The sequence below is a fragment of the Papio anubis genome, chromosome 14 (genome assembly GCF_008728515.1).
Source record: "Papio anubis isolate 15944 chromosome 14, Panubis1.0, whole genome shotgun sequence".
Classification (NCBI taxonomy): domain Eukaryota; kingdom Metazoa; phylum Chordata; class Mammalia; order Primates; family Cercopithecidae; genus Papio; species Papio anubis.
Genome location: NC_044989.1, coordinates 230389 through 246237, shown reverse-complemented (window position 1 = coordinate 246237; position 15849 = coordinate 230389). Strand labels below are relative to the sequence as shown.

The 15849-nt window shown below is 41.2% G+C and overlaps 1 protein-coding gene across 5 annotated transcripts; it reads right to left on the bottom strand.

Annotated features, from left to right (window-relative positions):
- Window positions 1-249: 249 nt before the first annotated feature.
- ACP1 (acid phosphatase 1) lies at window positions 250-15804 on the bottom strand. 5 transcript variants are annotated; one of them, XM_021924465.2, is made up of 7 exons: window positions 15644-15770; window positions 8184-8257; window positions 7824-7937; window positions 7041-7148; window positions 3326-3387; window positions 1446-1551; window positions 250-1305 (listed from the first exon to the last, which is right to left on the bottom strand). In XM_021924465.2, exons 1-7 carry the CDS (start codon window positions 15684-15686, stop codon window positions 1228-1230), a joined length of 585 nt encoding a protein of 194 aa, XP_021780157.1. In that variant the 5' UTR covers window positions 15687-15770; the 3' UTR covers window positions 250-1227. The 5 variants fall into 5 exon arrangements, 4 of the variants coding, with proteins under 4 accessions (XP_021780157.1, XP_003908263.1, XP_003908262.1 ...); XR_635964.3 differs by lacking the exon at window positions 7041-7148 and having other exon boundaries at window positions 7824-8092; window positions 15644-15777; XM_003908214.3 differs by lacking the exon at window positions 7041-7148 and having other exon boundaries at window positions 15644-15804.
- Window positions 15805-15849: the final 45 nt, after the last annotated feature.

The following is a 15849-nucleotide window of genomic DNA, read 5'->3' as shown; positions in this document are numbered from 1 at the left end:
GAGGGCACAGCGTAGAGGCAACATGTCCAGAGGATGGCATTAGGCAAGGGCATTTCCAGCTGTAGGACCTCAAACTTCCTTCAGAAACTAGACATGATGATATGCGGCAGCAATGTGCTTATTTTCATCATTTTACTTTCTCGCCCTGAAGATAAAACATGCACACATAACATCACAGATCATGTAAAAGGGACAAAACGATGTGTTCCAATGCTTCCTTGTCAATAAAAAAAACAGGCAGACACCAGATTTATATCTCTAGTTGTATTTTTATAACTCCCCAGTTTATTTTGAAATATTCATGATTTCGACATTATCTCAATACACAGAAATTACCTATATCTGCCTATACATTTATTAAATGCTGATGAAGAATACTTAATATTTAAGCATGCCAAATAATAAAGCGTTTCCCAACTTTTAAAATTATTTTAAAAAATAAGCCAATTTATATTGGACATTTGGGTTACATGTGCATATAAAAAGTGTCATATTCCTCAACTGACCATAGTTAGACTAGCATACAAGCGTCCTTCTTTCTGGATATAATTAAGTTTCGAGGCAAAGTGGTTCAGATGGGAGCAAATGAGCTGACCTCCTCATGAAGTAAACTCGACAAAAATCATGAAGTATTGAAGGTGCTAACGACTGTTTCCATAAATGTTTCTCTCTTCCCTATCTTTTCAATATACAAGTGTGCACTATGGGTGTGTATAAATTAAAATACTTCTAATCTAGACTGTGAGCTCCTATGGAGAGGGCTACTGTCAATCCATAAAAGGCCCTGGGCAAGAGAGAGGTAGCACAGGGAGCAGAGGGCACCTGCCCCCCATCAGGCCATCCACACGAACCTACTGAAGAGGTAGACTTGACTATCTAAGTCTCAGCGGGCTTAGATGCTGACCTGGGCCTTCAAGTGAGGTTTTCCTTCATTATGTTTTATGTTGCTTGTTCTACTATTTTTGTAATTGGGGCAAAGTGAGATGTTCAACTAGTCTAAGAATGCTTAATATACCCCATAAACTGTCAGAATCAAATAATTTTATTGATTCTTCTGCCAAACATAACTGATTTCCATCTACAATATTTTTTAAGGTAAGAAACAGTAAGTCAACTGAACAAAGAGCTGGGCCTTTGGGCTCTGGAACATGATTACACACTGACTGAGAATGCAGGACCTCAGGGTGGGGTCTAGTCAGGCTGGCCACAGCAGGGCATGAACCTGCCTCAGTCGGCCTTCTCCAAGAACGCTCTGCAGCACCTGACACATTGCTGGTACACCGTCTCAAAGTCAGAGTCATTCCCCTAAATGGACAGGAAAAGAAGAAAATGGCAAAACCTGCATAACAAAAACATCCTTACCACAATCTACTCTGTTATTTAATACTGCAGGATACCGACGTGGTGGGTCATCACATTAGCCCTAAAACGTGAACTGTACTTACATAATAGGGATCTTCAATAATAAGTTGTTTTTGTGGATCATAGCTCCCAAGTAGTTCAATTTTAGCTTTGCAGGTTTTAACTTGATTACTTTTTCTATTCAAATCTCTGTAAAATTGAAACATGAACTTAGTTTTCTGATCTATGGTTTCAAGTTAAACAGGGACATCTGCTAGGGTCTTATGAAACATCCATATCAAAATCAAGACAGGATGACCTAATTTGAAATGAAACAGAACGCTCAGCAGGCCCGTGTGGCCCCTTCTGCAGCTGTATGCCACTGCCCTCTCTCTAGGCAAGAGAGTTTGCGACAGCAGCTTATTCTCACTGATTCTGTTATACAAAATATACAATAATTATATTTTCTCCCACGAAATATATTTTGAGACAATCAATCAAGTTTCAGAGATTAAACAAAGGTGACAGAAAGGAACCCAAAACACCATCTGAACCAGTCCCCAAACAGAGGGCTACCAATTCCATCCTCAGGTGTCTTGACAGCACTTCCCGCAGCATGACCCACTCCTTAATTACTCTTCCTTCTTTTACTCCTCAAGCCTCTGCCCAAGCTGAAAACTCAGCTTCACTCTAGACTTCCACCTTTAGCTTTCACATTGCTACAAAAGAAAAAGGCAAACTGAACTAAGTGTCTCCATTTATTTAACATTTCGACTGAGCACCTACGACAGATGAGTCGATGAGTCAGGCATGTGCTTTATGTGGGAAAGGAACAGCCAAGAGCCCCGTGCGTGAAGTTTCACAGCAGCTCAGGAGTAGGCGCAGGGACGAGAACTGCGGGCAGGCCAAAGTCTAATGCACAATCTGGCCTAGTGACAGGGCAGTGGAATACCTCTACAAAGAAATGAATTTAAGCTGACCCACGAAAGGCAAATAGGAGCCGAATGGCCCAAGCAGCAAGGAGGAGCTTCCAGGCAGAGGAACAGCACATGCAAACGTGAGGCTGCAGGAACTCTGCTTGCCCCACACACAAAGAAACACAGTGCTCAGTGCCGATCAAAGCAAATGGGGTCTCCTAAAAAGGTGTTTTTACGATACCTATAAGCTATGGTGTCAGCGAAAACAATGAGAACAGAATAAGGACTGAAAAATAAAATTAAAAAATGCGTGCATTTTAATGAAGGTCCTGATTAATAAAAAATAATTAAAACTGGTGCATCCCTATCTGTTCATTTGTACAAAAGTAATTAAAAGAACAAATAGTTTATCTTCATCAAAAACAAGTACTATTTATGAAAAAGTAGTGATGTAAGTCAGAATCCTGGAGTGACATTAAATTATGATTACTTTCCAACGACGCCCTAAGTAGAGGACTGGGGCAGGTCAGGAGAGTGGTGACTGAGGCAGGACGGCAGGGCTCTGCCTCACTGAGCCTAGGCTTAAATCCCACCACATCTACCAGATGCTAGCTGTGTGAACTTGGGGACACAACCTAACATTACCGTTTCTCACGTCCGTCTTTCACCAGATGGGGTAATAATAGGAACCTACGGTTGCAGAGCTTTGGCCTAAGAATCAATAAAACACTGCCCTGTCCAGGAATCATTACAGCAAAAATAACAAAACTGCTCTCATGTAGAACAATGTGCCTGATACAAAGACTATCACAGTCAAGCTAGTTTTCCAATTAAATGATGCTATTAATAACTGGACTTTCCCTTTTCTAAGGTGTATTTCCTTGAAAATACCTAAGGGACAATTCTAGATTACTAAGTTTTTTTGGTGTTCTAAATAAATAATTCCACATATAGTGACCATCACTATTAAAACCTTTAAAATAGAAAAAGTAAATCTGGACAACAAATTACTTGGCCCATTACTGAACTGAGAGTTGAACAGACATATTCTTCAAAAACAGGATTACCTCAGATTGCTTTCATCCATACATAGTATATAATCAAACGTGGCAAAATCTTCTTTGGTAATCTAAAATTGAATAAGAAGTCAAAATACAGTGTTTATACCATTTAAGCCTAGAGTATGCAAAGCAATACTAAAAGAAAAAAAAACTGCTATATTTGAGCCTATTATTCACTAATTAACAATTTAATTAAATAAATAATTTTTAGGATACTTTTAAGTTAGAAGAGAGTTAACCTACTTCTCAAAATTGTACTGCAAAGAAATTTTGTATTATAAAGTTCCATACAATAATCATAAAATAGTATAATGTGTAGACACAATGTTTATACATCAGCTTCAATTCCTTAGTAACACATAACACAGTCAACATACTAAAATGTCACATATTTAATCCCCTTCATTATTCTACTCTATTTTTCATTCCACAAGCACTGAACATCCTGGGCCCCAGTGACACACACCAAGCTAAGCGGATAAGCCGTGTCTGGTGGAGCTGCCCTTCTACACGGGGCAGGCAACACACAGGAGGCACAGATGCCCTGGAGGAAATAAAGCAGAGAGGAGGTACACACAGGTCTGGGGCAGGGAGAAGGAGAAGTATTAAGTTGGATGGTCAGAGGTGGTCACTAAGAAAGAGACACAGGAGTAATAACCGACAGTCCTCCTTTATTTTGATCGAATATCCATAATTTAAACCTGACACAGAAGAGAATGCCACTCAGTATTTCTACTGATTGTAACCTGAAAGCTTATCATTGTTTTCTGATATAATCTATAAATATACCTACTTAAAATATAAATAAAAAGATTATTTTGTGAATTTCAACTACTATAAATAATGGCAGAATAAGAAACATAAACATACGTACTGCGGAACAAAGGCGGAAAGTGTAACTTTCCTAATACACTTGTTCTTCTAAAAAATGAGAAACTTCAGCTTTTAGCATGCACTTCCAGAAACTAGAAAGGACTGTATTTCGTCAACACTTCCATGGCACTGACTTATTTCAAAATCGAGAATAAGTACAATACTGAATTTTTTTTTCTTTTTTGTTTTTAGAGAAAAGGTCTCACTGTCACCAACGCTGGGGTGCACTGGTGAGACCATAGCTCACTGCAGCCTCAACTTCTTGAGTTCAAGCCATCTTCCTACCTCAGCCTCCCAAATAGCTGGGACTACAGGCACATGTCATAGCACCCAGCTAATTTTTTAAATTTTTGTAGAGATGGGTCTCACTATATTGCCCAGGCTGGTCTTGACCTCCTAGGCTCAAGCAATGTTGAGCCTCTCAAAGTGTTATTAGGATTATAAGTGTGAGCCACCAAGCCTGAACAGTATTATTTCTCCAAATTAGTTATGTGAGAAATGCCCTAAGATTTAATACTAAACTTGTTTTAAATTCTGGACTAATTGTAAATTTTTCATAAAAAAAGACTTAGTAATTGTTACATAATTTTTAGATGTTACAATAATTGAGAAAGAAAAGAAACAGCTATAACTTATGTAACAAATGCACAGTAAAGGATTTCCACTTGCAGCAGCTTGTGGCAAATCATCCCTACTACTAAAAACAACTAGAAACCCCATATACAAAACCAATGCTCTAGTGACCATCAGGCTTTGGCGGCCACGAGGCCGCTCTAGCTCTGCGGCTCTCGCACAAAAGCAGCCACACACTACAGGTGAATGAACAAGTCTGGCTGTGTTCCAATAAACACTGTTCATAAAAAAGGTACCTCAAAAAAAGGTGCAGTCCCCAACCTGTAGACTCCTGCCACTTGCCACTTCTCTTCCCGCTAAAACTGGGCAATGACGAGGCCTCAGAACAGGGATCTCAAACAGTTCAGTAGCAGAACTCTTTACCTCTTTACAATTATTTAAATCCTATGTTATGGTTTGGATGTGTCCCCCAAAGTTCCTGTGCTGGAAACTTCATCCCCAATGCAACAACAGTGAGAGGGAGGATCTTGATCAATGCTACTAGCTTGGGAGTGGGCTCCTGACACTGATGGGTCCTCTCTCTCTCCTCTGTTTTCCTCCTCTTGGTTTTCTAGTTCTCGCTCTCACTCACTCTGGGACCCTCTCGACTCCTTCACCTTCTACCACAGGATCAGGCAGCAAGAAGGACTTCACAGCCCCATGAGCCCCTTGACTTTGGACTTCACAGCCTCTGGAACTACAGGAAATAAATCTCTGTTCGTTGTAAATTACCCAGTCTCAGGTACTGTTAGAGCAGCACAAACGGACAAAGATATACAAGCAACAAAACAAAGAGAAAAAAACAGAAAAGGAAAGCAGACTCACAAATGGTCCAGATAATCAGAAAATCAGATAATCAGAGTTGCCACGGTATTTAAAGCAGTTGTGATAGAATGCTCAAGAAAACATAGAGCAAGATGTAGAATTTCACCAGAAAAATAGAATCTACAAAAAAAAAAAAAAAAAAGAAACTTAAAGAATTAAGTAAATAACAGACAATCTTGATACTGTTTGAAAACGGCAGAAAGATTTGTATATCAGAAAACAGGTCGGCAGAAAATATCAGACTGAAGAAGAGAGTGAAAGGGATAGAAAATAGAAGAGCGTTAGAAATATATGTTCAATATAAATATACACATAAGGTGAATCTCAGGAGAAAAGAGAAAGAGAAGTACAATATGAAAAGATAACAGCCTGGGATTTTCCAAAATTGATGAAAAGCATCAAGTCACAACGTCAAGGATCATATCTGGTCTACCACACCGAAACTGCTGAAAACCAAATTCCGAAAGAAAAACTGAAAGACTGCCAGAGAAAGTAATAGACAACAAAAAGACAACCCATTAGACAAATTTTTCAAATGATAAGCAGAAATACTATCAATCTTCAACAAACTTTTTTTAGAGAAGAAAAAGAGGGAACATCCCCAATCTGTTTCATGAGGATGTGTACCCCACTACACGGTGTCTGCTGGCCATGACTCCAACAGAACACAGCAGGTGCACACCGTTACCACAGCAGCACTATCTGCAGTAGCCCCAAACTAGAAACCCCCCAACCCCCACCAGGAGGAGAGCGGACAAACTGTGAAATGATATCGTATCCAGCAATGACAATTATATTGCTACAATAAACACGGAGATTCTCACAAGCAAAAAAAGCTGACAACAGCATGTACTATAATTACACTTCTATGAAGTTAAAAAGTACAACCAATTTTTTGTGGGGATTTCTGGAGGAGTGGGGAGGGGGCTATTATGGGACCTCAGGGTTGCACTCACAATCTGTGTACACAAGTCAATGAAAAGTTTACCGAAAAGAGAACATAATGTATAATAAAGTAAAAAAATCTCCTTTGAACTAACTGGGCAGAAAGCTCACGTATTCTAAAAGACTAACTATAAGAGTTAAAAATAAGCACCCTAAAAATATTTCATTTATTAAACACAGGTTGAAAGGCACTGAGAAAATTGAGATTTTAAGAAATGTACAATAGTTATCACACAAATTATGACATTAGTAAAGGAAAAGAACTTGTAAACAAAGATCTGATGTGATACTGATTCATAAAACATACCTTAAAAATTTCTTAAAAGAAACAGGAAAAAAAAAGCAAGAAACATGTGCAAATACTACTTCTAAAACTGTTCTTTAAAAAAGTTCCTAATATGTCTTTAAAATACTTCATTTGTATCCACTCTTATTACACACTTAGTGAAAAAAAAAAAAAACTGACCTTAAAAACATAAAACTTCAAAGTATGAGTGCTCATATTCTGAAGGACTGCTCCAAATAAATCTATTTTCAACAATGGCCAGTAGAAACTGGCAAGGTATGCAAAGGCCTGAAGAGATTAGGATGGATAAATTGTATAAAAATGTTTAATCACCTGACCAATGACAATTCCATTTCAGAAAAGGTCAGTCCCACAGTACTTCATTTAAATAAAGAACTCTTAGAAAAATCAACTTTAGCTTATAATTTATAATATAAAGACAAGGTTATCTTCAACTGAAATTGCAGAATTTGATTGTGACTTTATTAGACTCCAAACTTCAAGTGTGGCACAACACACTATAATTATGTGTCCATAACGTTGTTGGTATTACCCTATATTACTATGGCACTTTACAGTTGAAAAAATGTTTTTGTATGTATTATATAACTTAATTCTAGCAACAAACTTGCAATATAGGCAGGATAATTACTATGGTCTAAATGTTTAATAAAAATTATGCAGGAAGGAACAGAAGACAGAGCACCGCTCAGCCCAAGCTCACAGTCAGGCTCTCTCATTATAAATTACCTAGTTTTTATGTGCATTTTAATAAATAAATTCCAAAGTCATGCAAGTCTTTCAACACTGTGCAACCAGAAGTGAAACAAAATGGACACACTGTAGCTGGTTAAGCTCACCCTAAATAAACACATTCATTAATATACAAGTCTAGTTAATCCTTTCACTACTTCTCAAGTTACCGGACTCTACATATTAGAAATGGAACAAGAGCTTGTCTACCTGTCTTGCTTTATGGGCTGTGTGAACGCCATGATTTCTTAGGCAGCTCACAGCTCTTGGGTCTGGGGACCGGCCCACGTTCCAGTCAGAAACAGCACCGCTGTCAATGACCCACTGAAACACAAAACACACATCTTCAAGTCCAAGGACGGTACCTGCCGGGCAACGTGGCTCATGGGGATGCCGTGCCTCTTCATGCAGTTCTGCCCTCGGTAGTCAGGGGCGTTCCCTATCTCATACCCGGAAGTCGCCGCGCTGTCTACCCTCCACTGCAGGGGAAGAAACATGGAATTTTTTTTTGGCAATTTCCTGCCCAGAAGAGTTCAGGTTGGCCTCTTTAAGATAATGAATGGTACTTACATTCTCTGAGATGTTTTGATCAGTTACAAGTTTCCTGAAAACTGCTTCTGCAATGGGTGATCGACAAATGTTACCTTTAAAAAAAGGGGGGGTTGGGGAAACAGAGGGTTAGGTTGGATGGAAGGGCACAGGCCAGTTCCCCCTCTTCACACACCTGACACACAGGGGCTGTGCTATCCCTCAGGAAAAATAAAGGCCACCAACACTATCCTTTGACGCCTTTGTCCAACCAGTGAGGGTAGACCCTGCTGGAGAACAGCCCATCAGGCTCAAGTTCAGTGACTTGACACCAACCGGCCAAGTACTCCAAGTATAGATGACGAAGATATCAGAATAACAATTTCAACCAAAATTACTGTTTAAAGAGCTGCTACTAAAGATCCAGGAGCGAATCATGAAAATCAAGTGGGTTGCAACCAGCTTATTTTAAAATGAAATACAACAGAATAAAAATAAAATACAGTGGTCTGTCCCTCAGCAGACTCAGGGAGCTGGTTCAGGACACCCTCCCACACCTACCCAGTATACCAAAACCTGCATACTCAGGTCCCACAGGGGGCCCCTGCGAATTTGGAGCCCAAGTATAGGAAAAGTCAGCCCTTCATATAGATGGGTTTTTCATTCAGACAACAGGGTATTTTCCATCTGTGCTTGGTTAAAAAAATTACTTGAATAAATCCCTCGAAGTTCAAACCCCTGTGGTTCAAGGGTAAACTATGTATTTTCAAGTATATCACACATAAGGATGACTATTGTTTCACAAAACACACAAACACACAAACATGCATTTAAGCATAAACAGTCATTCAACACCGACATTCACTGAGCGATCACATGCGAAGCCCAGGGACACAGATCCAGGCATCAGCAGCCCAAGGTCGGGGACACCACTCTCCAGACCATGATGTCGACACCAGGGCCACCCCTACTTCAGACAGCAAGTGAGAAATCCAGGTTCCCCAGGGCTCCCTCAGGTTTGATAATTCCCCAGAATTACTCCCCAAACTCAGGAAAGCAGAACACTTACCATTACAATTTCATTATAATAACAGTAACAAAAACAAAAACGAAAAAAAAAAAAAAAAAAAACCCAGCCAAAGCAAGTGACCCCCAGGGCACACTCTGGGAGGTTTCCTGACGGTAGCTCCACTGTCCTCTGGGACACCTTCCCCTCCTGTCATCAACATGGGGCAATATTCAAAGAGTACTGCCAACCCGGGAAGCTCCTCAGAGCCATGGTGCTCTGAGGTTTTAATGGGGTTTTTGGAGGGAGACACAATGGGTTCAATCACTGGCCATTCAGCTGAACTCAATCTCCAGGCTCCCTCCCACCCGTGGCTCAAAGCCCCCACCCTGAGTCATCTCATGAGCATATATACTATGGGGGCCACCTTCAATAACTAAGACACTCCCATCACTCCTAGAAAACTCCAGGGCATTTAGAGGTTACCTCCCAGGAGCTAAGGTAAGGGCCAAATTCATTACTACCCAGAGGAAAAAGACATAAGATCTCATCCCAAAATAGATCTACCATATACAAGCAATGTACTTATGGGAGGTACACAGTTGGCTATAATAAAAGTGGGAAAATGAATACTAATAAGCAATATACTACAGTAGCACAGAAAAAGAACGATGCTACAAAGCAAAAACAAGACGTAAGAAAATTTCCTACCAGAAAAAAGAAAGATTAGAGATGATATTTAAAGGATGATCAGGATCTTAATGGACAGAGGAAGGGAAAGGCATTTAACTCAGGGGGATTGTGGCACTAAGCAGGTGAGGCTGCGATGCTTCAGGTATAGACAGCCAGTGTCTGGAAACTGATGGGCTGGTATACAGGAGGCCTAAAACAAAGGGCCAAGACTTGGACTTTGCGTAGCCACTATGAAGAGAAATAGAAAGTCCTATGGAAAAGGGTAATATGACTTATTCAACAAACATATTTTGTATGCCCACTCTATGTGCCAAGCACTGTGCCCTAACCTGAAGACAGAAAGTTGTTTAAAACATACACCCTTCCTACAAGTTACCAAAATTACTGGCAGGGCTAAGGAAACGCTAGAAGAGCACATTACTGAATTGGAGAGACCTTGTAAGAGGCTCCTATGAAGGAGCAAATACAAGACAGTGTCAGAGTGGAAAGGTGTGGCAGCATTCTTCAACCATCATAAAGGTCATGGAAGATACTCCTGTAACAAAAGACAGGTTAACAAGAGAAAAAACATAGCAAATCTATTTAATCAGTTTTATGTGACATGGAAGCCTTCAGAAACGAAGACCCAAAGACCCAGGGAAATGGTTTTGATGCTTAGATGACCAATGCACAGCCATGTAGAAATGGAACTGGACAAAAGGAAATGATCCAATGGTAGTGGACTGAGGAGGGAAACCCAGCAGGGCCACAGCATTTCCTCCCCCAGGAATGAGGCAGGGCCCCTCTGGAATGGTGTCTTCAAGAGAAGGCAGAAGGGAGAGAGGTTTTGTAGGTTTTATGGCTTGCTTTGCGGGAGAGGAGTTCTAGTTTCTATGATCTGTGTTGGGGAAGATAAATGACCGTTTCTATGACCTTGCTTCTGGGGCTACTCTGAGGCCTTCCAGTATCCTTAATGCCAAAGCACCATACTGAGTCCAAACATTAGGAACTGAATTTAGGAAACAGATAAGAAAAAGAAGAACTGTGAGAATAGACAGCACTAAATAAGAGTTTACTCTTTATCATTATTAGGGTTTCTGTTTATGACAAACAAGTACAATGAGGATCTTCTAGTGTTGTAAAACACAGCTAATTCCCTAATTCAGAAAACCAACTTATTGCCTTACTACAGCCTTCAGTTTCTACATTGTAAGACCTAAGCACATTATGTAATTTTTTTCTCACAGAAGACGGCAGTTTCCACAGCAGTAAAAAATCTTACCTACAAACCATAAAGGGAGAGACAACAAATTAGCCTTGAATGCCCTCTCTATGCCAATTTGTGTTGTGAAGTTGTTCCTTTCGACATTCTAAATTTTGTTTAGTTTTTTAAACAGGTATTGTCATCAGCACTATTTTAATTACTGAAAGGCTTCCCATGGGTGTGTCACTCTTTTACTTGTCACCATATACCCTGGGAATATTTTTAACAGCAAACATTGTATTTCTAAATTAAGACACTTATTTTTTTTTGGAACTGTACAACAACAGATGCCTAATATCTCAGCATCTAAAAATATAATAATAAAGACTAGCCCCACACGTTTACAAATAATTAACTGTAAAATAACAGTTCACTTTCCCCACAACAATATGAAAACTTGCATTATTAACTGTCCTGAAGGCTAGTAGTAGTTTGCTCTGTTGATTTCGAAAGTTGATGCCACCAAATTGTGTCATGAAAAAATGGAGCACCCTGGTCTTCAGTGAAACACTGCATGTACTTCACCTACAGAACAAGTTCTAAAAACAGAACACTCCAACCTCAAATGCCTTTAAAAACTGTTTCAATCTGTAAAGTATCAAGTTTGTCTTTTCCAAATTAGGCAGACTATTTTATACCCTTCTTCAGCATCTTCAATTCAAGGATGGAGACTCATAAAAGGCAACAGGTAGGCTCTGGGAGGGTAGGGCTGTGTCTGCTATACCTGGTAAGAGACCCAGCACCCAGTATGGGTGTAGCCCAGAAGTAAAGTGACTCCACTAGCATGTGCTATCTCCACCAACCATGCTGGCTGGGTCATGGCTCCTGCATCATCTTCACTGTTAAGTCTCTATCTTACAAAAACATAAAGCACCCTTCAAGATTGGGCTGTAGTAAGCAGCTCAATTATTTCCCATCATTAGCTTCCCTGGTGAAAAACCTCTGATGCTTTTCTACAGTTCAGTCTCAAAAGGGTCCAAATAAATGCTTTGAAGGAACAAAACTTTTTACATTTCAAAAGCATACAACTGTTACTGTCCTCTATACGGCTACCAAATAAAATGCCACTTACTGCTCAAATTCCCCCAGAATGCAACTACTCACCACCCAACCAGTAAGGGCATGCTCCACCTCCAGTTTAATCTCAAAACAACAGCTGAAACTCTTCTTTTTAAACTTAAATTTGATCATTTCCCACCTCTGCTCAAAACCTTCCAGTGTTTATTTAGAGTAAGCCCAAGTCTTCACATGGCCTCCCGAGATCTGGATATAAAACATGGGTCTGTAAATTGGCTCATGGTCCACCTTTGTGTACAGCCCACAGCGGTAAGAATAATTTTTACATTGTTGAGTAGTTGGAAAAAATCCAAAAGTAGCGTATCTTGTGACATGTGAAAATTATATGGAGTTCTATCCAACTGTCATGTCCATAAATGAAGATCCACTAGAACACAGCCAGGTTCACCACATGCATAGGTACTTTGTGCTACACCCTTTCTGTATGGCATGTGAAGCAAATCTAAAATAATTATAATCTGGTTCTTTACACAAAGAATTTGCAGACTCCTGCCCTAAAGGACCAGTGTATATAAGGAATTAACTTCTCCCTATACATCTACAATGGAAGCACTGAGAAAACAGTCACTCAAATTATCTGCTAAATCTTCCGGTATAGATGAGGAATCTCGACTGAGAAAAGGTATCCAGCCACCAGGCCCAGCCACTTCCCTGTGGTTCACGATCATGGCCAGTATTCTCCCTTCAAAACCTTTACCTGCTTTCCTCTGGGTTCAGGATGCTTCTCCAAAATATCCTAGGCTTGCTTCCTCACCTCCTTCAAGTCTTTACTCAAAGGTCATCTATCAGGTGGGGCCTTCCCTGACCACCCCACTCAAAACTGCACTCCACTCTCATTCCCCTTTTCTGCTCTATTTTTCTTAATGCTTCATACCAACCGACTGAGCGCATCGATTAACACTGGCTGGTGACTGAGAGAACGTGAGCTCCAGAGAGGCTGGGATTTTTGTCTGTTGTGTTCACCACTCCATATATCCCTACCACTTAGAGGAGTGCATGTCATATAGTAGACGCTCAACAACAATAACAACAAATCATTGAATTGTATTCCCCCCTTTTACAAGGCTTTGCTTTCCATGGTTACCCCGTGGTCAGTTTCAGTTGGAAAATATTAAATGAAGAATTCCACAAACAAATAATTCCTAAGTTTTAAATTGTGCACTGTTCTAAGTAGCAGGATAAATTCTCATGCCATCCCATTCCGTCCTGCCCCAGAAGTGAATCATGCCTTTGTCCAGCGTATCCATGCTGTCTATCCACCTACTGCCCTCTTGCTTATCAGATCCATTGTGATATGCTATCACAGTTCCTCAGTTCAAGTCACCCTTCGTTTACTAATAATGGTCCCAAAGCATAAGAGTAGTGAAGCTAGCAATTCAGATACGGCAGAGAGGCCATAAGCACTACCTTTAAGTAAAAAGGTGAAAGTTTTTGACTTCTTATGGAAAGAAAAAAAAAAAATCTTATACTGAGGTTACTAAGATCTACAGTACGAACAAATCTTCTATCCATGAAAATGTAAACAAGGAAAAAGAAATTCCTGACAGTTTGTCGTCTCGCCTCAAACTGCGAAAGTTGCGACCACAGTTGTAAGTGCTTAGTTAAGGTGGAAACGGCATTACATTTGCGGGTGGAAGAAATGAGCAGACACATGTTCCAATTGACAGCAATTGGGTCTGGTACTATCCACGGTTTCAGGATCCACTGGAGAGTCTTGGAATGTACCACCTACAGCTAAAGTGGGACTACTGCATATGCAAGGATCCACCTCCCCATTAACAGCAACCATGATACCTTATACCAGCATAATCGACAATACCAACCAGAAATATACAAGGGAATGGAATAGTATTTGGTAACCATCCTTAACCAAACTACTGTTTAATAAACTTGTTGATTCCATTCAGCCTTCAATGAGTCTTAAAAAATCAAATGATGGGCCGGGCGCGGTGGCTCACTCCTGTATTCCCTGCACTTTGGGAGGCCGAGGCGGGCGGATCAAGAGGTCAGGAAATCGAGACCATCCCGGCTAACACGGTGAAACCCCGTCTCTACTAAAATACAAAAAATTAGCCGGGCGCAGTGGCGGGCGCCTGTAGTCCCAGCTACTCGGGAGGCTGAGGCAGGAGAATGGCGCGAACCCGGGAGGCGGAGCTTGCAGTGAGCCGAGATAGCGCCACTGCACTCCAGCCTGGGCGACAGAGTGAAGACTCCGCCTCAAAAAAAAAAAAAAACATCAAATGATGCCCACTACCAATGTGAAATAAGGCGAGCCTTCCAATTCTTCTTTCACAGAAATTAACTTCTACAAAACCTAGTCAGCGTTTATCATATATTGTCCTAAAGCTGGAAACAAAATGAAAAATAAACCACAGTTATCGCCCTCCAGAAAATTAAACTTAGCTGGAATTTCAACAGACTACCAAATAATTATAGTAAAATTTGTGTAATAAAAGATGTCGATAAGCAATCACAAGAAGCAACTCATGGTCTGGGAAAGCAAAGGAGGAAATATTTGGGTTTGACTTTATAAAATAAAAAGACGTTCCAGGCAAAATGCATAATGGGCACCCAGCCATGGAGGCTCAGTAAGCATGTGAAGTGCTACAGAACAACGAAAGATTCTGTAAGCCTGTGTCCCGAGAGTGTGAGCAGGAAAAGGTACAGGAGATAAAGTGAGGAGTCTGTAAAAATAAACAGAAATTTTACTCTGCAGGAAATGTAAATTCACAGAAGGTTTTAAGTAACTGGACTACTGACAATTTAGGCCTTCCTCTCAGGGTGGAGGCACCGAGGATATAACCTTGTAGTACTACACCGAAGGAAGATCCCTGAAAACCAAATGGAAAGTAAATTATGTTTGAAGTAAGGTAAGCTAAGTGTTGAAATTCCAGGAGTGAAAATATTTTAAGCTAGAAAGTTCCTAAAAACCATTAATAAAATACACTTTTATTTTTCATGGGCAAAGTTATATAGGGACCTCCAGGTCTCCTTGGCTTGGCTTTTACAATCAAGAAACCCGAAACCGTAAAACTTCATCTCCGTTTAGCTCAGATCCATATCTAAGAACGGCCTAAGAAAACCAGCAAGCAAAACAATTTTGTCAGAGGACTCCGGAGGCCCCTAAGAGACCACATCAGTCCAACAACCCTAGGCCTACCTGGACCCATTGGAGGGGAACGAGAGGGATTCTAGTAGGTGCAAAGAACGAACCTTGGCTTGTAGGGGCTGTGGCTGCAAATGCCAAAAGCCCCGGATATATGGCAGGTGCGAGGGGACTCAGGTTTACAGGGCAGGCTGGGCCGGTGCACGGGGAGGATGGGGAACGGGGGCGCTGCGAGACACTCCTGGAACACCCTAGCCCTCCCAGTCCCTGGCCTCCCCCCCTCATTGTTCCTAGCCCGGCGGCATAATCCACAGCGCCCAAGCCCGATCCAACCCTCGAGGGGACGTCAGAACAAGAGTAAGTCGGCGCCCTCTTACCCAGACACACAAACAGCACGGACTTGGTAGCCTGTTCCGCCATCTTTCCGCGCGCAAAAGCGCCAACAGACCGCGACGTTCCGCACGCCGACGCGGCGCATGCGCACTGCCAGCCCCTCGCCCTGCGCGCCGGCGCAGTCCCGCACCAACGCCGCCAGGGCAACGCGTGCTGGAGCCACGCCTGCGCAATCGGCTGCAGTGCGCCT